General features: G+C 42.2%; 1 protein-coding gene across 13 annotated transcripts in view; it reads left to right on the forward strand.

Moving 5' to 3' along the window:
* NAV2 (neuron navigator 2) overlaps window positions 1-23497 on the forward strand; it is a 371496-nt gene that overhangs the window by 183719 nt on the left and 164280 nt on the right. The window contains exon 1 of one of the 13 annotated variants that reach the window (XM_069016449.1): window positions 15940-16102. The exons of the other annotated variants lie outside the window; for them this stretch is intronic. Within the exon in view, the coding sequence (XP_068872550.1) occupies window positions 16052-16102 (51 nt within the window). The 5' untranslated portion in view covers window positions 15940-16051. Of the gene's footprint in view, window positions 1-15939; window positions 16103-23497 lie in introns of those variants that run through there. 13 annotated transcript variants of the gene reach the window in all.

The following is a 23497-nucleotide window of genomic DNA, read 5'->3' on the forward strand; positions in this document are numbered from 1 at the left end:
GAGACTCCATGACCTCCCTGGGCAGCCTGTTCAACAGAACCACAGAATATGCTGAGTTGGAAGGAACCCGCAAGGATCATCAAGTCCTTCTCCTGGCCCTGCGTAGGACATTCCCAAGAATTCCACCCTGTGCCTGAGAGCACTGTCCAATTGCTTCTTGAACTCTGCCAGGCTTGGTGCTGTGATCAGTGCCCTTAGGAGCCTGTTCCAATGCCCAACCACCCTCTGAGTGAAGAACATTTTCCTGATATCCAACCTAAACCTCCCCTGACACAACTTCAGGCCATTCCCTCAGGTCCTGTCATCTGTCACAGAGCAGAGATCAGTGCCTGCCCCTCCTCTTCCCCTCATGATGAAGTTGTGACTGTGATGAGGTCTCTCCTCAGTCTCCTCCAGGCTGAACAGATCCAGTGCCCTCACTGCTCCTCACACGGCTTCCCCTCAAGGCCCTTCACAATCCTTGTGGCCTCCTCTGGATGGTCTCTAACAGCTTAATGTCTTTTTTATATTGTGGCACCCAAAACTGCCCCAGCACTCCAGGTGAGGCCGCTCCAGCTCAGAGCAGAGCAGGACAATCGCCTCCCTTGCCCAGCTGGTGATGCTGTGCCTGCTGCACGCCAGGACAGGGTTGGCCCTCCTGGCTCCAGGGCACTGCTGACCCATATTCAACTTGCCATCGACCAGAACCCCCAGATCCCTTTCTGTGGCACTGCCTTCCCATTCCCCAGTGTCTTATTCCCCAGCCTGTCTGTACATCCAGGGTTGCCCCATCCCAGGTGCAGAATCTGGCCCTTTCCCTTGTTGAATTCCATGTGGCTGGTGATTGCCCAGTCCTCTAGTCTGTCGAGATCTCTCTGCAGGGCCTCCCTGCAGGCTCCTCCCAGTTTTGTATCATCTGCAAATTTGCTTAGTATTCCTTTGAATCCTGCACCCAAGTCATTAATGAAGATGTTGAAAAGCACAGGGCCTAAGATGGTGTGCTGCAGAACCCCATTAGTGACAGTCTGATTCCACCCCATTCACTGTCACCCTTTGCACCCGACCCACGAGCCGGTTGCTCACCCATCACGATGTGTTTATCAGCTCTGTGCTGGACATTTTGTCCAGAAGGTCACTCTGAGAGACAGTACTGAAACCTTTTCTGAAATCCCAAGAGATTACATCAACTGGTTTCCCTTGACCAACCAGGTGAGTTACCTTGTCATAAAAGGAAACTAGTTTTGATAAGCAGGAGTTTCCTCTCAGGAAGCTCTTACCATGCTCTCTGGAGTGGTACAGTGCTTGTTGGCCAACAAAAGGGTGTTTCCCTTTTCGTGGGGCTCTGGCTGGTTCTACCTCATCCATTCAAGAGGCTGAAAGGGAAATGTTGGGTCTCTGCCTTAGGAATGGCACAGAAGTACTAGTGGATGCTGTAACAGCTGTGGTGTTAGGCCTGAGGCTGAATGCCCAAAATAATTAAATCAAAGTGTGTTTTGAGTTTTTGGTATCTGGTTTTGTTTTGCAGAGCTTGACACCTCTTGCTCACATGTGTGGTGCCTTGGAGTACCTTGGAGAGGTATTTGGCTCTTCTTCTGCCACTCCACATGTCATTGTTTTGGGTGCTTAAGGGATGTAAGGAACGAAAAGGCAGGGGGGGAACCTCCATGTACTAGTTGTGATTAAAACCAATTTTCAGGTTGTCATTTGAACTACATTTCCAATGAGTGTGGGTGAAAATGAGAAATAAGAAATGTATTGCAGCTGGAGTCAGTGGCTAATTTCATATTCTGATTTTGTGTTTTAAATTCTGAAGGAGCTAGAATGAATTTTGCAGTTCAAGTCATAATTTAGCTTTATGAATAGAATTACAGACAATGCTGGAGCTGAAATTAAAGACCAAAGCAATTTGGGACAAAAAGTCCTAGTGTGTAACTTGCATTTGAGCAGCTGTTCCTCTGACAAGAGGATGCTGTGGGTTTTGACTCCCAGAAGATAAATCCATCCTAAGCATGAACACACTCTGTTTTAGAAGTCTACAGTGATGGGTGGAAGCCAAGAGAATCTAATTCCCCTTCCTCTTTTTCTTCTACCACCTTCAGTTACATTTCCTTTCCCAGTGTTGGGATGAGACTTTTGATTAAAAAGCTCATTTAACAGAAGATTGTAGTAGAGAACAGTGGTTACAATGCGAGTTATTCCAGGTTTTACTTTAGGGTTGTATAAAATGGTTTTTGACTTAGGTCAGTGGGTTAACCCTTGCAGGCCAGAAGTATGGCTGTTGAGGAGGGAATGCTGATCTCTGGTGCTGGAGGTGGAAGTTCCTGGTGGTCTGAGGTAATTGAACACTCAGGACTGTAGGACTGGAAAGCAGGTGTAGGTCAGTGACTCATTTTTGCTTACCTTATTGTAATTCCAACTAGGATACTGGTGAGGTCAGATCAGAGATGCAACTTTATCTATGAATTTACCTAGGATTATATTCTTCCTACAGCTCCATTAAAAAAGACCCCACAGATCTGTTTACCTGACTGCTGAGAAGTTTAGAAACTGTAGTCCTGGGATACTGGATGAAGCCAGATTGCTCTTTGATTTACAGCATCATTCAGTGTGGTGTCTGCAACTTATGTTTGCAATGGCAATTAATTTCCATACACCAAGCCACCTCTGCCTCTTGACTGAACTTTAAATAGCTGGTAAAGCAAGACTATACAGTCCTAACTCACTTATATAAAGAACTCAGTGAAATCTGAGAAATATAAGCCACTTTCTGGATCTAGCTTTCTGTGCAAATCCAGACCTGGTGTACTTCTCTTATTCTCAGGTTATCAAAAAGTGGTTTTTTTTCTCCTGCTTTTCCATATATCATGTGGTTTGGGGCATATATGCAGTGTTTGGATAGGGAATGAGTGGAGCCTTGCATACTGTTCCCTCTTAGAGCCAAAATACATCGAAGGGGTGTCAGTTTGCAGAAATCAAGTGAATGTGATGGATATCTGCATGAGGCAGCTACGCCGTCAGCGCAAGAAGAGTGGGATTTGCCAGATTGGAAGTGTCATTCACGGGTTCTTGGGAACTGCTTAGGTTGGACCCAGTCTTTGGACTATCTCATGAAGCAGGAGTAGCTGTGGGGGTCCTTTTTATTACAGATGCTTAGTTTAAGTTTAAGAAAGCTCGGCGTAGGGCTGGCTGATTCTGTGATAAAAAGCGAGTGAAAGGAGAAAGGGTGCTGCTGGCATGCTGTGGGATGGGTTAGCTGGGCTGCTATTGCCACCTGGTGGTGTTGGACAGAACCAAAGCACACCTCATTTTCCTTTGCTTTCCCGGATGAGTTGCATGGGATTAAGTTGCCATTGGGTATGGATTAGATTTATTATGGATATGCTTTTATTATAGATAATTCTTTAAATGTCGGAAGAAAATCTGCAGTATTTTATGACCATCATTTATTTTGGGCATAGACGATGTTGTGAAAAATAAATAATTGAACCTTTCTTTGAGCATTGTCAGATTCTGAATTGCCAGACACCAGTACTGGTGTGGCTGGAAACTCATACAGTAAGTATGGCTGATGAATCCAGAATCTGCCTTTTCTGGTACAAAAATGGAACAGGAGGTAATGGGGTGTCCTCCCAGCCTCGGAGTGTCTCCATCAGACACACTGTGACCTGGTGGCATCTGAGTGCAGAGCTAATGAACATCTCTGAACTGCTCCAGCAGGGTCCAGCCACTGCATTACCAGGGCAAATTTGATTACCATAGGTGATTAGTGTCTTATCTTGCTGAAATTAGTGGATCATTATCAAATGATGACTTTTTGCACGTAACGTGGCTTAATTGTCCTTTCATTATAAAGAGTTTTATTGCAATCCTTTTAGCAGGGGAATACAGATTAAGTTGTAGTTACCAAGAAAAAAAACGAGATCACTGTTCAGCCCCTCCTGTTCAGTGACAAAGTCCACACTCTGTAGCTTAATCTGTAGGTTCTCTGTCTCTGCAAGACATCTGCATCTGCTGGAGCATTTCAAAGCTTTAAAATATTTTTGTAGTGAAGTACTGGCATAGGTTATTTGCTGTGAATCTTGCAGGCAGCACTTTGGAGCTAAGATCAGCTTTGTCATGTATGGAAATTTGTTCTGACAAATTTCCAGTGGTAGGGGTCTGACCTAAAAGTCTCTTTCCCTCTGTTGTAGCAGCCATGAACTGTGCCACAAAACCCTCTGTTTTGGGGAAAAAATGTAACCCATTAAAAGTCACAAGCATTTGCTTGGAATTACGGCTGAGAAATTTCCATTGTGTTGTCAGGTGTGGAAGTTTTCCCCTGGAAGTGTTCAAGGCCAGGTTGGATGGGGCTTTGAGCAACCTGGTCTAGTGGAAGTCATCCCTGCCCATGGCAAGGGGGGTTGGAACTCAATGATCTTTAAGGTCCCTTCCAACCCAAACCATGATCCTTCATAATGAAAGAAAAATAATTTTAATGGAGGAAGAAATATTTCTGAAGCAGCTATACTGTCTTTATATCTATGATCTTTGGATTTGCAGTTAATATGGCAAATTTAACAGGACCTGAAAAGTAAAAAATGGTGCCCTTGTGTGCAAAGTCCCTTCCCTCACGAATATCAAGTGTTAATTTTACTTGGCTTTTCAAGCCACCTTCACACTGTATTTTTGACTGCAGGAGAACTATTCTGACCAGAAAGTGCAGTTATTTTGTGGCATACTGTTCTGTATTGTTATTAAGGCTTGTTAGATTTCTGGGCTTGTTAGCAGTAATCATAATTTTGCCTAGAAGCAGTTAAACCAGCAGGAAGCAGAACAGTTTTTGTTAGTCACTTGTTAACAATTTCAGTTATTAATATTCCCTGAAACGGAAGCCAGACCTTACTTCTCACGTGTGATGGTTGGTTTGCTTTTTCTTTTTTTCTGGTTCATATGTGCTTAATCCTCACAGTACTTGGAAAATGAGTTGGATCACGGTGGTAGGAATGCTGCTTACAGTGATCCCAGATTGTAATGTGCAGTGAAATGGGATGAAAGGAAATACATTGATTTTTTTTCTGTGGTTCTGCCAGCACACCAGAAGGTCTTTGAAGATCATTGTTCTTCCCAGTCCTCCAGTATGCCTTCTTTGCTCTCCTTCATCCCAGGTTCTGCTCCCCCTGGAAGGTGGTGGCACAAAGGTGGTTGCTGGAGCTGGTTCAGGATGGGGTTTTAGGTGGGTTTTACTGCCCCAGTGAGTGTGGGCCTTCTCAGGTGGGCAGCGAGTAGAGTGCAGGCACCCCTGGCACAAGTAAGAGTCACCCTGGTGCTACAGGGCCGTGCTCAGAGGATGCTGCAAGGAGAGGGGTTTAGCTGAGCTGGCTCTTAGTGACAGGTAAAAGAAGATTGAAATGAACCTAATTAGGGACACTTTTGTTGGGCTTGCCCTTTAGATAAAACTACTCAATGAACCTTCATAAGGGAACAGTATCTGACTGAATGTTTCAGATGCAGACAAAGCCTGCATTCCCCAGCTCAGGCAATCTGACTTGTACTGCTCAATTTAGCCAAAGAAATCCCCACTTTTTATTGTCCAGGAATGCTCTGTGTCTGTGGCAGAAGTACAATGCACTCCCAAACCGTATGAATAGGACACACAATTTTTCAAAGGCATTCTCAGGCAGATGTCTCTTTTTACCTCGCTCTCTTCCCTCCTCTTCTCCTTCCCGTTCTTGGGACTTGGATGAACCAAACCTCAAAGTTTCCAAGGCAAAGGTCAGTGGAACGCTGCTTCTTTTGAGCCAAGTGCTTGGAGAGTAAACCAAGCAGCATTAATAATATTTATCTGCAGAGGAAAACTAATAATAGCTTGCTCTCAGGTTTATTTCTTTTTCCTACTCACACTAGTGAAGAGCTGGAACAGTAGCAGCAGAGAGTCATCTTGGTTTTTTTCTGTTGGCCTGTGATTTAAACTCTCTGTAGCCCAACTAGAGGCTGGAAACCAATCTTATTTTTAGAGGCTTATTGCCTCTGGAAATAACACTGTGCTCACAACTACCACATTTTAGGGTATTCAAAGCATAGTTTGATGCTTTTTAAAATCTCTAAATAGCTTAAAAGCAGTATTAGAATCTCCTCTTTGGGGCATGGCCTGACACCAGTGAAAGAATGCTTAATAAAAATGAGAAATGTTTAATTTCATATAATCAAACGGGTCTGAGTCTTTTATACCTTGCAGCTTATGTCATTGCTAGTTACATGAGCTGAATATTAAGGTGAAATGCTAAATTACATGGCCAAACTTAAAGGCAAAGAAGAGTCAGATCCCATAAATCTTAATTGGAATTTTTTTTTTGTTTAGTCATCATATTAAGGTACGTTGAGAACAGGCCAGCAATAATTTTTAGTACTGAGATAGAAGCTAATTAGACACACAGGTGATAGGAAATGGTGCAAGTAGGGGGAAAAATTGCCTGGTGTTCTAATACAATTTTATAACTGAAACCCTGTAAACTGTTTAAGTGAATCCCAGACAAAATGCTGATGTTATGTTCTTAGGGAGGCACCTCAAATTGAGGCTGATAACTGAGTTATCTTAATAAATGCTAATTATTTTGTTCAAGTCAGACTGGGCTGCAGGTCATAGTCTAGATTGGGCCAATCTGGAGAGCAAATTAAAATAACATGCACTTCTTTGCCCCACCGTGAGAATATAGTCTGATTCTTAGAGTGATTTGAATAGTAGTAAAACTCTTTTTGACATTTATGGGGTAAGGATGTGCTCTGTTCATTAGTGCAATATAAGGTGAACTCAGCAAAATGCTTCTGGTTGTTTACGGTGGGGCATGCTGTAGCTTCTTTTTATTTATTCATATTTTCTATTTATCTCATATTTTGAGATACAGAAGAATAACAGTGCCAGTAAGCCATGGGAGTAATCCTTAGTGATGATAATATGTGGGGGAATAATATTAAATTAAAAACCTATATTCATAGCTCTGCACTATTTTACTAATCCATCAAAAACACAAACCAAGTTTTGTAGCAGAATTTTTGTGTTTATTTTCAAGCAAGTGATAATCCCTTTAGAATACTAGAAGCATTAATTGTATATCAACTCCAGGGACTAGAAAATCTTTTCTTAGATAAAACTTGTTTTCAGGACCCCGTACCGTAGGCAGCTCATCATTCGTTTATCCTTTAGAGGAATCTGTCTTTTAATGTAGTAGGAATGTGTTGAGATTTGGCTGTCTGTATCCAGCATCGTGAATAAGAAGTTGCATTTCTATTTGATACAGCCTAGAGCAGTCTTTCATGATAAATATCAGCATCTTCATTTCTTTTTTCGTCATTAGTATTTCTGTTTCTGTCCTCAATTTCAGAGTACAAGGACACAGTATCTAAGTAATATTTTTGGTTGACTTTTAGACTGCTGCAAACTCTTTTGAGCTTGAACGGATCTTGATTTTTTTTTTTTCCCCTAACTGACAAGATTGATGATGTGGCAGAATGAAAATTGAGAGAAAAGTTGAAAGCAAGTGGAAAGGATAATATTTGAAATAATTAAAAGAAAAAAGAGAGAAAAGCAGGCAAATTTTAAGGAAAAATTGTTTTCCAGTCGATGGACTTAATATTTTATATCTTTTTTTTTTTTTTTTAAATGAACTTGGAGAATAGAGAGAAACATGAAGTAAGCTGCTTCTTGTTACTTCTGCTATTATCAAAGAGTAGAACAGCAAGAAAAGTTCCAGCTGCCCACAAGTGCAGTGAGCCAAGTGGAGGCTGGCAGAGGAGGTGAGGGGAAAGCAGCTGGAAGGGAGGTACAAAAGAGCAGAAGTAGCCCAGACAACTGGAGAAGTTTTTGCTCTAACAGGCTGATCTTTTAAGATGTTGGAAAACTGTGGAAGGGCGCACTACAGTGTGCTCCACTACACTTTGAAACTCAGTTGTTGCACATGTTGTATGCACGTTTCCACCCCGCTTTTATCTTTTGAGTTCAAGAGATTATCAAAGGAGACATGCATTGTACTCTGTCATTAAGGCTCTAATGATTTAATTCCTTGTATCTTTGTTTTGTAATGTCAAATTAGTGCTGCTCTGGCTGCAGCCTGTCATTCCCCTCTGACATGCACAAGGAGTGTTATTCTGTGAAAACCTGAAGAATCGGTGCATTCAACTCAGAAGACTCTGAGTAAGCAGGGGAAGAAGAATTACTTCTTGTTGTGTATGATCATATCAAGTATTTGTGTTTTTCAGAACAGTGTTCCCTGTATTAAAAACAAACAACAACAAAAACCCCCAAAAGACACAAAACAAACAACAAACGAGTGTTTCTCAGTTTCTCACTATATTTAATTTCTTAGCTCAGGTTGAAGGTTCACCGAGGGTACAGAACTCTTATGGGAACTTCTAAAAATCAGTTTTGTTGGGCTGCTGAATGAAATGTGAATTTATTGAGGAGAGAGAGGAGAGCCTTGTTGGGCATCCAACTTGGGTACCTGGGCATCCCTAGCACAGGACCAGGGTTTTTCCTCTGTTTCCACATGCCCATTAATTTAGGGTGTGTGGGCTTTCAAAACCAACTGTTGCTGTGCAGTTGCTGGGAATGTGCCTTGCTCTAGTCACAAGCCTGCACTAAGAGCTTTTCTTCATCATGTAACTTGCCATTTTGGGTAAGAGATGAGACCTACTCCAACACTGCTGTCCCTGGTGGTGTGGGTTCCTGACCAGCTCTTCCAGAGTAAGAAGTATTTATCATGAAAATACTAGACTGCATTTCATAACCTGTGTTTGTATCTCCAAACTGCTGCCTTGGGGAACTGATTATGGCTGATAACTGAAAGGGAAATGATGCATCCCTGAAGTCATCTGTGTCGTAGAGGCTGGGGAAGGGGCCACACAGAAGGTGGTTCTGTGGGACTGGCAGCAGCTCCCTTCCATCTCTTGGTTGAGCAGGAAAAGCAAGGGGAGCTGTGCAAGGCTGCCCACAGTGATACCAGCCTCTGACTCAGAGCCATGCCATGAGCAAAGCAGGGAAGCTTTCAAAGCTGATGCTCTAATAAACAACCAAAAACTAATGGGATGGCCCTTATTAATCCATTAACACTGTTCCATGCCATTGTCAACAAACTCAAAACAAGCCTGGGCATTGTATTTACTTGTTTAGAGTTGAAAGGCAGGTTCAGAAGGCAGTGCTGGAAACCTAAGTGTGAGGAGAACAGCTACATCCAGAATCTTCTGTGGACACTGGAAATACTTCTTTGAAATCAAGTTAGTTGGGAAGACCTGATTATGGCACTTCCACCAGTAGTAGGTTAACTGCAACTTTTACAGGCAAGCTTCTCAATGGATTCAACTCTAAATAGAGCCATAGGATGGCCTGGGTTGGAAGGCACCTTAAAGATCATCTTGTTCCAACCTTTCACCAGACCAGGTTGCTCCAAGCCCTGCCCAACCTGGCTGTGGACACTTCCAGGGATGGGGCAACCACAGCTTCTCTGGGCAACCTGTGCCAGAGCCTCACCACCCTCACAGTAACAAATTTCTTCCTTAATATCCAGTCTAAACCTCCTCTCAGTTTGAAGTCATTCCCTAGTGTAATGTAAAAAGTCTCTCTCCATCTGTCTTGTACTCTCCGTTCAGGTACTGGAAGCTCACCCCTAATAAAGTCATTATATATTTCAATATTTCTTTATTTGTATGCATATGTAATTTCATAATAAAAATTTCAACTCAGATCTACCATATAGGCTCTTTGGGTCACAGTTTTGTACTCTTGAATTAGCAACCATTTCATTTAAGAGTGAAGTGTAAAGAGTTTGGCAAAAGGATCTGGTGGATACCAGTTGTTATCACTGTTCCAGGTGGCTGATCAAGTCTGTGAGTAACAGCTATTTTTAAATTAAATCTTGGTATGTGTTCTTTTGTGGGACAGGTTTCAGAACTTATGGTGAGAGATCCTTTGTTAGCACTGAGCAGCTTTGTCTGCAGGCTAATTGAATCATTTTTTTCATACTATTCTGCATCTGCTTAAGTAGAATTGCTTAGTTAATTTTAAATTGTTGCTGTTCAGGGCAGTTGGCAAAGACTCAGCAGAAACAGAGCAAATAACATTTTCCTGTCTGTATTTTAGTCTGCCTATTAAAATAATATGACTCAAGGATTAGTCTCAAATTTAGTAAGCCAATCTATTTTTGTTTGATATCAATATTATTATTTTTTACATGTTGGGAAACTGGGGAAGGGCATGTCAGGTCACAGAGTGGGGAGTGTGGGCTGGGATTATGTTTAGAAGTTTTAATCCGAAGACAGCACTGCCCTACGATTTTTGGAGGAGGACCCATAGGTTTCCTAGGCAAAGCTAATCCCTGTATTATTGTCCTTTTTAGACCTTTGGACTGTGGGACCAGGGTGGCTGGAAGAGCTCCTTTCAGTGACCATTTGGGCACTTGTGTCCCTCAGACCACAGTGAGAATTTACTGCTCTCCATCAACTGGGTGGCCTTGTTAATATTGTCAGCATTGCTTAACCAGTGGGTATTCAGTGTACTGGTATTTTTGTTACTTTATTTAGCAGCTTTTTTCCCCCAACACATTGTGTTCTGAATCAAGAATTTAATATTTTTTTTAAAATTCCCCAGACCCCAGCTATTTCTTGGTGCAGTGGTGAGCTGTTGAGTACCCAGCAGACTGGGACTTGGGATGGAGCACAGGAAGCTTTCCACTACTTGTATATTCCTTGGAATCCTTGAAGACTGCTATATGTTACATGGGGCTGCTGCCAGGAGTCAGGTGATAGTACAGATTCGAGGTCGACAGGAACAGATCTGTAGCTGACTGATACACTTCAGTGGGGAACTTAGCAATAACCTTTGATGATAAAGTAAGACACCAATAAATGTGATAATTCACTCTGACTTCCTCCATAAAACAATCCACATGACTTCTGCTGATTTGCTTTTATTTTTTAGATTAGTTCATGTTATGATCTCATATTTGCCCTTACTCTTCTCTGACAAATGAAATGGAGCTGTTTGAATCTTGTCTCGTGATACGCATTTTTCAGTCCTTAAGTCATTCTCGCGGCTCCTCTCTGAAGCCTCTCCAAAGGTTAAACCTGTTGAGCTGTTTTACACAAACAGCATTAAACCCAGCAGGTGATAAAGGCTGTTCATGTTTGATAACCTGTGCAAGTATTGCATCACCCCTATAACCAGGGCACAAACCCTGGCATCCTATGGCGCATCACGCCTGTGATGCCCTTTCCAGGTGCACTGAGCTCATGGAGAGTCCTTTGCTCTGAGACATTCTTGAGTTCTCCTTGTTACAAGGTTGCATTTGCTGTGTTTACACCTTTTCATAGTTCTAGTCAGTGTGGATGAGCTTCTTCAGCCTTGATCTTACTCTTTTTTTACCATTTATTTTTCCCATTACTGTTGTGCCACCAACAAATTTTGTAGCCCCTTCTAGGGCTTCCTCAGAAAAGTAGGGCTGAAAATGATTCCTGTAAAACACAGTCAAGCTGCTTATTTTCTTAAAGATAATTTCCCAGTTATCATGTATTTTTAAACCAGTTAACTCCTTTTCAGTCCACCAGATGTTTGCTTGGTTGATTTGTCATTATTCTGGTTTTCACCATGCCAGGTGAAAATGAGGCAAGAGCCTCCTCACAGAATCACATCTATGTTATCACTTTCGTAAGCTCCTGTGAACTCAGCAGAAAATACCAGTTTAACAAGACATGTTTTCCAGAGAAAGGATGCTCATTTGCCAGTAATAATACTGTCTGCTTCAGCTGTTGATTAATTGAGTTTCTATCTCTCTTTGTACTGCTGTCTGGGCCTGGTGGGAGGTTGTGACTATCAAGGCCATCTCACTCTCTTTGATCTTGTACCTAGCACAAGCTGTCTCTCTGTCCTCCAGAACCTCCTAACAACTGCTGAAAATCAAGTTGCAGTTCCTTCACTGGGTCTTCTAATGGTCCTACTCAATGCAAGGCATCTCATCTGCTGGTTTAGAAAATGTTGAATTCAGAGGCTGCTGCTCAACACCATTTTGAAGGCTTTTTTGGAATGGAAATTGTTTATCATCTGTTAGGATTCCATGAGCTAGGCTCCTGTTCCCTCCCACATCATGCTTAGCAAAATGTTGTTATTGACAAGTTCAAGATTTCTAAGATTTTTTCTAGATTTTGATCTGTAGATATTTCCATTTTATAATGCATGAAAGGAAGACTTATGTGCTTGTTGTCATATAGCAAAAATAAGTAAAACCCCAGCTTTCAGTGAACAGAAAATTACAGTATTTTTGACCAAAATGCATTGAAAAGCAGTAATAAAATTTTCTAATATGCTTTCTTTTCCAGATTAAAAACAAACAAACAAACAAAAAACCCCAAACAAAACAAACCAACAAAATATTGATGTGTTTAAAAAGCAAAAGTAATGGGTAAGTACAGGAGTGTGGCTTTCTTTAATGACTGCAGAGCAAGCTGTTAACACACATATTTTTCATAGGCAAACAATGAATTATTAGTGAACGGATTTCCCCAAGCTTTCTTTATAGTAAATGTTGCACAGACAATGACTGTGTTCACTGAGTTCATTCACAATGTCTCCAACACCTGTTTCCTCCTGTTTTTTCCAGCAGTTTTATTTGGAAAGCATTGGGTGCTGGAATGATGTCTCGTTAGAGCACGGGGTTTGCTGGGGACACGTGTTTCTGTGTCATTGAAGACTTGCTGGTGAATAACAAGTGCATTGTTCAGCACTTTAATAGGGAAGTTTAGATGCCCATTAGGGCTGTTAGTAATGTCCTTTCCCGAAGGTTCAACTTAATATTGACCCCATGTCATCATGTATGTGTTGCTGAAGTTCATAATAAAGCCTTAAAGAGCTTGGATGCTTTATGGTTTTAAAGGATTCAAATACAAGCAAATATCTGGTCCTTGTTCTCTTTTGAAATTGGGCATTGTATGGGAAAGGCATCTCCTGGATCTGTCAGCAAAGCCGGGGCACAGCAACTGGGGAGGAATTCCCGCTGCGGTGCTGCCGGGGGGCAAGAGGTCATGCATGGATTTTACCAGCTTCAGTCCTAACCTTATCTCATTCACTGTGTTGTGGGAGCCTAAAAGGGAGATAGGAGGATGAAAGGCAGCTCCAAAGTCTTACTTTTTAATGGAAGAAATAAATTCCAGTTACACCTGGCAACGCTATCAGAACTTGAGGGATCTTCATCCCAAATGAAGGCTGGCTTAGGAAAATCCATCAAACAAAAGCGTCTAAAAGCAACACAGATTTTAGTTAAGGATATTAATTAGCTTAGAAAGTGATTGGGAGGCACTTTACGCTTTAACCTCAGGAGCTTTGCTTTATTAGTATTTCAGGCTGATTCCGTGTGAGTGTTTCTGTCCACATTCAGCGTGCTCAGCTGGCTCATACAGGGATAAAATGAGAAAATACTCAGGCCTGAGCCACACTTCAGTTAATGTAAAAACAGGCAGCAAACTGTAGTCAAAGAAACAAGACTGGTTGGCTGAAGAGTCCTTCCATCCATATCTGGTCTTTTAATCTGCCTAACTTGCTGGGGCAGTTTGGCTCTACTTTGTTCCCTGGGTCCCAAAAATGGAGTTTTTTCTTGTGATGGTAGACAAAAATCTGCCATTTTCTGAGGCCTCTCCTTTGTTTCTTACAATTCCTGATTTTGGCACGAGGTTGAGTGTTGAATGAAAATATTTGGCTGTTCAAACTGGCAGAGCAGATCATCAACAACCTTTTAAGAGGCTTAGGAGGTGTCTGAGGCAACGCTGACTTGTGCTGTGGGTTGTCTTGGCCCTTTGTACGGGCTGTAATCCTGCAAGTGTAAAGCTCCACTTGTCTTAGTTTTTTGCCTGAAGTTGGCGTGTTTTTTGGAAGCAGAACACCATCGTGTCATGATATTTAGGCAGGTGCCAGCAGATCGATGGGAAGCCCTTGCGATGCTCCCACTGTGCCGGCAGCAGGGAAGGGACAAACTCAAGCTCAGCGAGGAGCGCGCACTGCAGGCACTGGCGGCTCCTCCAAGGTGCTGCTAAGATGCTCTTGGAAAATCCTTTTGGCATCACACCCAGGCTTCTCCCTCGCAGTGCACGCATTCATTCCCTCATTCATGAGTCTGTCAGCAGGTTATTGTCTCAGCCTGTGACCCTCCTGAAGACCATACATCTTATGTTCAAGCCCTCAAATGGGCTGTGACCTTCCCCTCTTTTGAGTGTTGTAGGAATGACCTTTCAGCAGGGTACTTGCTTACGTAGAGGGCTGGCTGGGAAGATTTGGCTGTGCTAGGGCTTTGGTCCACGTTGGCCTGAAGGGAAAGAACAAGAGTTCTTTATTCTCAGAAGAGGATTCAGATTTTACTTCTGTGGTTCAAAGGTAAGCTGTATGCATGAAGTCTTTAAATGCTTTCAACATGCAGCTCTTTCTCTATGCATAGCTATTCAAGCTACCAGACTTGGTGGGGCAATTCTTTTTACAGTGCAGGAATATGGTTGTTTGTTTCAGTAATTATTCTGTCTTCTTTATCACTTAGAATAATAAATTAGAACAAGAGAACAATTACAGACTGAGGGAATTAAATCTAAGTTGTGGAAGCATAGCTGTTAGGGAAAAGACCTCAGTAAGAAGGCACATGTGTTTTTTCTTTTGGAAAAGGGTATTTACAGAATTTCAAATGCCAATTTACTGATTTATTGTTATTTCTTCACCAACATACTGAGTGGGTACATGAAGCAGCCTTGCTAGTAAAATCATACAATAGGGCAATTTTCAGATAAGAAAGTGATCAGTTTGCATACAATTTGATCCTTTAAAAAATATTTTAATATATTTTTATTGGATTATTAAAGGATTTCATTATTAGAAAATGATGTTGAACAGTTCATGGGTTATGCCTCCCCTCCTGCAGCCAGCGAAGTTATCTTTTTGTGAATCAAAATTTATGTTTGGAGAGCGGGTGAGAAAATGGTGGCCTGGGGAATTCCTTCAAATGTGTTTTAATTCCCCATATTTCCCTGGCCTGGCAAAACCAAAGCTACCAAAGGAACCACCCCCCAGGCCCAGGCTTGGAGAGCTGCTGGGACACTGCTTATGGAGCTGCTGCTGGAGCTGCTGTGGTCTTCTTATCCCCCATGGGCCGCTGCCTTTTTCAGGTGTAGCACCTTCTCCAGAGCAGAAGGGAGACGAGCTACAGCCAAGTGCGTGGTTCCCACTGGTGATTTCATAGGACCTCGGGCAAGAGCAGGCATGAATCTTCCCAGAGCTGAGTATCTTGTCTGGACTGCTGTGCTGGGCAAGGTGCTTCAGGGGAACAGAGGAGCTGTTGCAGAGGGGTGCAAGAGAGCACCTGTGGAATAGCCCGGCATTTACAAAGACCTTTAATAGCTTTATCTTAAATACAACGTGGCAAACTGTGATATTTGTTGCCATTAAATACAGCTCTTCTGCATATTAAAAGTACTAATTATTCTAAACACTCTCACTATTCTCTTGTTTATGTTTCCGAAGCCGATCTGCGATGCACCACCTGTTGAATCATTTTTAAGGCAGAATATTCTTCCCTTTCTCTCAGGGCAAGCCCGGTCCTTTCCCACCCCAGCAGATTCAGTATAAACCCAATTCTAAATGGAAGCAGCTCAGATCGTGCCCAATGCCTATACAACACGGCAGCTTCAGAACCTGTGTGCTTTTAACAGAGCCAGGCTGTCAAAATGGGGAGAAGCCGCTGTAATTTGCAGTTTTGCTTTAAAACGTGCCCGGTGCCCTTAAGCATCTTGCTAAAACGCGGCTTGGCACTCGATTAATTTCTGCCTTCGAGTGTTTTCTCGGCTGTTTTCCCTCCGTTCCCCGTGTGCCCCCGCCCCTGTGCCAAACCCCTCCCCGGGCCGGGCCGGGGGTCACCCCCGCCCCGAGGGGTGCGAGGATCCTCCCCCAGCGGGGCCGAGGGACCGCCCGGCCCCGCCGTGCCCGGCCCCGTGTCCCCGGCATGGCCGGACCCCGACCCCGCCAGCCGCAGCCGGCGGCACTCGCGGCCAGCCCGGGGGCGCGGCAGGTGCCGGCGGGACCATGAGCGTGATGCTGTGGCGCTGGGAGCAGAACAACAGCACCATGAAGCTGGTAAGCACCTCGCGGAGAACGCGGGACAGCCACTGATGGAGGGAGAATTGCCCTTGCACCGTTCTCATTAGCGAGCAGGGGTACCTGGGGTGGCAGGGCTGATGCTGGACCGATGTGCTCTCCAAGTGGATGCTGTTTTGCTATGGAGTCGCAGCCGGATTTGTTACTCTTTTAATTCGTATTTTGGGTTTGTTTAGGTCAGTCTGCGTCTTGTTTCATCTCTGTAGTTAAGCTCATTTATAGCTAAGGACCGAAGCATCAGTAATGTGTGTAGCCCTCTCCCCTTATCTTCCTTTATTTATTGTCTTTATTCTCATTGTTTTCTTCTTCTTGGAAGCAATTTGCTCTCTTTCAGTTTTGCTGGAATAATTTTGTCGACTGGGAGCATTTGGAGTTTTGTCTGCTCAACAGTTTTTGTTTTTAAATTCCCCCTCCCCGTTCCCCCCCATCCCCTTTCCTGTCTTCTCCCTTACTGAAATGTAAAAAGACCCCTGCACCCTGTAAGTAAAAAGTGTGTGGCTGCTCCATTCCTGCAGCATAAATGAGCTCAGGAAGCCTACATATCTGCCTGTCTGCTTGAATTACTGTCTGTACCAAGATATAAACTCTGATCAAAACTTAGAGAGACTTCTCGTCAGCAGCTATTTTTAAAGCTATTTGATGTAAAGAATCTCAAGACAGTGGCTGTCTGAGATAGCTTTAAATTTGTTTTCCCTGTCTCTCTGGAAGATTATTTAAACAAAGAAAATTACAATTCTATCCAGTTTTTAGAGAAAAGATTTATTTTCCTGAGAAATTTATAATAAAACCCTAGTATTTGCTACAGGTCTAATCCTTTAGCCTTTATGTGTGAACACTCTGTTGAAAGTCCATGTGGGAGTTAAAGGTTCCCAGCACCTCTTCCTATCACGCTCTGCAATCAAAGAAATTTATAGTGCGGCTGCTAATGTAACAATCTCTGTTTTTACATACTTTCCTCGCCAGGAATGAGGTGATAAACACGCGTTCGTGAAGGAGTATTCAGCTCTGGATACAACAGCAGCCCTTCACGTGGGATCGGATAGTTTCGGATATTTCACGCATGAGTAGCCCCTGGAATAATGAATTTGTGAGCTGGCAGTAGAAGTTGGCGGCTTTGTGTGGGGGTTGCCCAAGCCTAGTTCCAGCTGAAGCCAAGTATTTTGGGAGGGAGGTTAAAGTGAGTCCTTTCTCTCGCTTTTCACATGCAAAGAGCCCTTCAGGAAGCAGAGAGAGCTTATGTACACAGGTGTATTGCAAAGTCTTTGCATATACATTGGCCTTTAAACCAGCCCCCAGTGGGCTGCCCAAGCAGCACCAGCACCTGTGAGAACTGAGCTATGAAATCAAGCAGAGAAAAGGAGAGGTGAGAAATCAGATAGCTGGTAGTGTCCAAGGCACAACGAAATCCAAGTGATGCTCAGAGTGGAAGTGCTGGATTTACCCACTCCTTGGGCAGGAGGAAAAAAGATAAAATCCTTCACCCCATACCCTGCTCCTGACCCACCTTCCCTGCCAAGCAGCAGGCGTTTATTGCCCCTACAATTAGGGAATTACGGAGGTTGTCCCCGTGGGGCTGCCTCCTGCCTGGCGTGGTTTGCTGGGTGCTGGAGCAGGGAGGGCCATGGGTGCCCCTCAGTCTCGGGGGGCCTGGTAGGGTTCCGCCTAAAGCCCTGGGATGAGCTCAGCTTTGTGCAGAGCTCTTCCAGAGGCCTTGGCTGGTCTGTCTTGATAAAGTGGATCAAACAAAGACAGTTTTTATAGATGTGTGTGTGTGCATATATATATATATATATATGTATATATAATTAAAGAAAAAAATCCTCAGCTAATTGAGTGTCAGAGTAAATACCTCAGACGTTGCCCTCCTGCTTTTTTTCTTCCTCGTTCTTCTTTTGGCCCAGTGAGGTTTCTGTGGAAAAAAGAATGGGAAAATGCTTGCCAGTCATTGCTTAGGGTGAGCTGATTGTGGCTACTATGCCAACAAAAGCCAAATACATTCTGCTGAGAGTTTTGGGTGGTGATGGCAAGAATCACTTTGTGGTTGAAATTGTAAGATTCGGAGTGTGGAAGCTTAGGGGTTTTTTCAGATTTGTAGTATAGGGCTGTTCTGGCATCCAGGGATAAATCTATCTGCCTGCTGTTATCACGGAGTCCCCAAATATCAGATCCTGCAAGACTTACTCTGATAAGTTTGTGAAAATTGTGATGTTGCCATAAGAGTGCAATGTGAAATAAGTAACTCTTCGTGTTGGTAACTCCTTTTCCCATTAGATTGTCCTTGAATAATTTTGGGGGATGGTGGCCTAATTTTTGTCACATACAATACATTCAGCTGTGATCTTGTCATCTTGAATTAGCTGCAAAATACAAGGTTGCTTTCATTGTTGATGTATTTCCTGGGCAATCATGACAGGTTTCTTGCTAGTCTCTCTGGAGCATATTGATGTTATTACTGGACATTCAGAGGAGTGGCCAGACAGTAACTAAGATAATTTTTTTGCTGAATAGACTGTGTCCACTTTCTAAGGTATTGCCAACTCTTGGGAGAAAAAAACAAATTGTGTAGCTTGCTCCTATTCATGGTGAGTGACTTGTGCACGGCTGATAAACGTAATTATTTTGACCCTAGAGTTCCTTATTCCTGGGCTTCTAAAAACAGATATTTAATTCTGATTTTATTTCCATTTTATATTTGAGACTAACAATATTTCAGCGTGGAGTGTAACACCTCCCTCGCTCTTACTTTTTGTTTAACTGTTCTGAGTCAGCATCACACCTTATGCAAACACCCTTTTCTAATGTAATCAAAACAAGGATCGTTCCCACTCACTGTTTTATGGCTTTGAGAATTCAAAAGAGGTAAGGTATTGTTTTTGTGATGATTGAAGGTTGTAAAAAGCATGTGATCCTTTTTCTTTATGGCAAGTTCAAATTGTTCCATACATATCCTACAAGCCCCCTGGCCTTGCAGCATGTGTATAGTCGTATACAAATATGAGAATGTTTCAGCCTTTTACAAGGTTTTTCCTACAATTGCATCAGTAGAAACATGTTAACTAACCTGTCTGTATGTAACTGGCAGCAGATAACCTTTCCAGGGTGGGTTTTCTTTTGTGGTTTGGTTGGTTCTTGGTTGGTTGGGTTTGGTTTTCTGGTTTTTTTTTTTTTGTGTTTGTTTGTTTAGTTTTTTGAGCCTGTAAGAAACTAATGTGTGAAAACCCTACATATGTCTTCTCAAGATGAAACATTCTGTGTCTGACATGGAGTAATAAATGACCCCAGGATAAGCCTGTATTGAAAGGTTTGTTTCTTTGAATGGAGTAAAAGAAACTTGACTGAAGAGCCACAGTAATGTCAGCAGAGGCTGTAGCATTTTATTGTGAAATGTATACCATAATAGTGTTTCAAAAACAGGTTTCAGATGCACAAACATTTAAGCTTTTTAGGATTTTGTTTAATGTAGTTTACTGATAACTATTTTTTTTTTTTTTGGCAGAGTGTAGCTTTTGTCTTTTCTCATTTGGGATCAGACTTACGGGTTTACAGAGCTAGAGACGAAGACTGCTCAGCTTTTCCTGTCACCTTTAGTCTTTCTGTTTTCAGTTTGTAAAATTTGAATGGTACTTACTATTAAGCAGATACAATCATTTTATGCCTTCTCTATCCCTATAATTATTTTCTGCTTTGATTTTAAAATGTTGAGTAATATGAGAGAAAAGAAACGTGCGTGTCTTTGCATGAGCACTTCTATATAGGCACCTATAACTTATGAGCTGGACCAGATTCTCATTTCCACAGCAATGGATGGGCTCTGGGTGTGGATGTACCTTACTGTTCCCATCCTTGCCCTTGCTCCATAGGAGACCCTGAGATGCAAGGAGTGGGAAAATTGCTCCTGCTGAAGGTCAGGAGGTGCAGAAGGAGTTGGGCCATGTCCATATGGACTGGGGAAGGAGGAATGCCTCCTGCTCTGCATCCCCCCCCCGAATGTGTGCCAGGGGGTGAGTGGTGCCAGCTCCGTCTGTACCTGAGGCTTGCAGAAGTTAATGGGCCCTAGGCTGGGTAAACCATTGGATCTTTAAAACATGTTCTTGCAAAAAATAGGGAAAAAAATAATTCTTGTAAAATAGCTAATTCAAAATATTCTCTGTGAAAAGAGTGTTAAAAGGTTTATCTCTATGTATAAAATTTCAGTCCTGGTTTACGCATGACTTCTATTAAACATTTCCCTTTAATGCTCTTATCTGTGTGTGCCTTCTGGGCTGGTGTGGAGCATACAGCAAAGGGAACATACTTATTTGGAAGGAACACTTCATTCTGGAAGAGATTTTCAAGTGCTTAACTTGAAAACTGAGAGAGAAGAATTGACTGGGCTGATAAGAGATTTGCAAAGTTATGATTTGATAGGCCTGTTTTTGCTAGCTGACTTAGCAATACTTTTCATTAAGTAAGGGAAAGAATTCCTGCAGTTCCTTAAGCTTTTGCCATCTGTATTAGTGCTTATAAGCAGTTTATTGGAATCGTCACAGCATTATCTTGCAGCTGATTATTGACTTGATGTTGGAGTCAGATCACAGCCTGTTACCTAGCTTTTCCAAGCCAAAAAGTGTGGAACCTCAGCCAGTTGTTAGATGTCTAGATCGAAGGCTTAGTTGCTGGCACTCTACAGTAAAGATTAAAATAAATAGCAAAGTATAAGTCAGTGTTTCATAGGTTAAGATATGTCTGAAAAAGGCTGTTGCATGTAATCATACATTCCCCACACTTGTATTTAATCACACAGCTGAGGAAATGTTCTTTTGACACAGAAGCCTGTGAGCAGACTGTGTTGAAAGAGCACACACATCTTTCTTCTGAGGATCAGTCAGGAGAGGACAACACAATTGTGAGCTGCAGCACCATAAGGCTGTGCAAAAGGCAGACCTGTTCCTGGCAGCTATCAGGAAAGGTGCTTTCAGCAGAGATAAGGAGGTGTGAAAGCAGTGAAACTACCAGGAGGCAGCTGAAACCTCACCCAGAATATGATACACAGTTGTGGTATCATTTATGAAAGATCAGTGCAAAGGAAACAAGGGCTGTTGGGCTGACCAAGAGAGAGAAAAATCTGTTTTCTTAGCACTCCTAACCAGAGAAAAAAGGACAATCTGGGCATATGAGTATTCTGTGTAAAGACATCAAAATACAGCAGGGTGCTTCTAATCACCACAGCAGGGACTGAAACCAACCCTCTTTTGAAGAGGGAAGCCTCAGCACACCTTCTAGGAGACACTTGGATCATTTCTGACAGCACTTGTATCACACAATTAAATTCCCAGATATGGGTACTGTGTGTGTGCATACACATGCCAGGGACAACCCACCACAGTGTGTATTTTTCTGCACAATATATAGATATTTGAATATTATAAAAATTTAAATATCTAAAATTGTATTAGTTATTTGTTTTAAGGAGTTGATGTCATTACAGAAATCAAAGTAAGTAGAAAACAATCGCATGAAAATTATTTAATATGCGTATTCAGATGTTTATATCTCAAGATAAATAAACACCATCTTGTAACTGCTTTGTTACAAACTATACATGTCACATTTCAGTGCAGATATTACTAAAAAAACCCTTATATAAGGAGTTTCAGAAATGCAAATTTAAAAATGTATGTGGATGCTGTGTGTTGCTTGGTTTAGGCTTTCTGAAGTATTCCAGATTAATCTGTTTGTCTGTCCTAATTTAGAATTCAGGTGTAGAGGTTTGAGCCTCATTTAATTCTGTTCTGTGATTATGGCAGTAAACAGACTGGAAAGGGATTTGAGGTAGGTGATCCTTCAAAAAGCATTCCTGTTCTGGTACAGGATGCATTTTGGGATTGCAGCTTGATTTTAGTTTATTTACTTCTTTCCCACGTAGGACACTGAGGAAAGATTAAAAATTCCATATGCTTTTCTAAAAACCTTACTATTTTTTTACTCCCAGTTGCGTGTGGTTTTGTGCTAAGTCTTGCTCTTACTGTGGAGCACAGAGGCATAGATGCAGATGGTATTTAATAGCTTGTGAGGTAGAGGGTTTATTGTTTTAATCAATGTCAGACTTTACTGTTACAGTGAACTGATTAATGTAACAATTTCACCCTTTCCATGAGTATAAAATCTGAATACCACTTGGCTTTCTTTCTCTTGTTCTTGGTGGAAAGATGTCCCTGAATTCTGCTCCAGCCTCATCTGCTCTGACTCACAGCCTGTTCGAGTGCTTTTGGGGGGTTGTTGCCAGCATGTCTGTCTGTTGGCTGCTCTGCTCCTCCTCCCCAGTGTTCTGTGAAGTTCAAATAAACCAAATTCTAAGAGTTTTCTTTTGCAAGACTTTCTCCAAATTTCCTGGGTCATTTTCTGTACCATTTCTAGTCTGAACTCCTCCTTCTTGAACACAGGTGGCAAGAACTGTACCAGATCTTTCAGGTGAAGTCTTACCAGGTCATTGTATGTTGTACAAGGGTTTTAATATGTCTTTAATTAAAAAATTTTGCACGTGAGTAAGCATTAAGTCTCTCATGCAACCAGAACTTGCCTTCTTTTATTAGCAGGTAGTTCATGATTAGGGCCGTCATGGTGAGGCTGTGACTGCTCAGGTGTTTTCTGTGTTACCTTTCTGTCTGAAAAGTCTTGCTTCAAATACTCTTGTTTATTGTCATCGTGGATCTGCTTTTTCATTTTGAAATGACAAACGTAAATTCCTTATAGATTATCTGTGCAGTTACTAATTTTATTATAATGATCCTAATCTTGTTGTCTAAGAGTCATGACCCTACGTAACTTTTGTCAGGGCGAGTACTGTGAAAGTGAAGGAGAGAGAGTGATTTTGGTGTGGAATGGTTTAACGGGTGTTCTGAACTAAACAATAGTTGTATATCTTCTTATATCTGTAGCTTTTGCAATGAAGCACTAGAGAGCTTCTAGAGCTCTCCTGAGTATTCGGTGTCAAGTGGTGGAGTGGTGTCACTGCTCTGGCATCTCAGCCTTGTGCCCGAACTGGAATGTGATAATGATCACCTGTGAAACAGTTGGGCATTGTAAGGCAAGAAGGCAAGCTGATTTTCTCTTCTCTGCTCTGCATTCAGAGATTTGCCACACAGGCTGTTTCCTTTTTTAAGAAATCTTTAGAGGTCTTTTTATTTTTATTTTTTTTTAATGACCAAAATGCAGGTAAATAACCTGGGATCAGAATTTGACACCAGTGGATTCAATACAGGGCATGTGGAAAGACCAGCACTTTCAAAGGCTTTCCTGACTTTGGCTTGGTTTTGGCAGAGGCTTCCAAAACCATGCAGGTGCTACTTTGTTCTCCTGTGATACATGCCTTAGTATTCAGAAGGTAGAAATATT

The sequence above is a fragment of the Aphelocoma coerulescens genome, chromosome 5 (assembly GCF_041296385.1).
Source record: "Aphelocoma coerulescens isolate FSJ_1873_10779 chromosome 5, UR_Acoe_1.0, whole genome shotgun sequence".
Taxonomy (NCBI): Eukaryota; Metazoa; Chordata; class Aves; order Passeriformes; family Corvidae; genus Aphelocoma; species Aphelocoma coerulescens.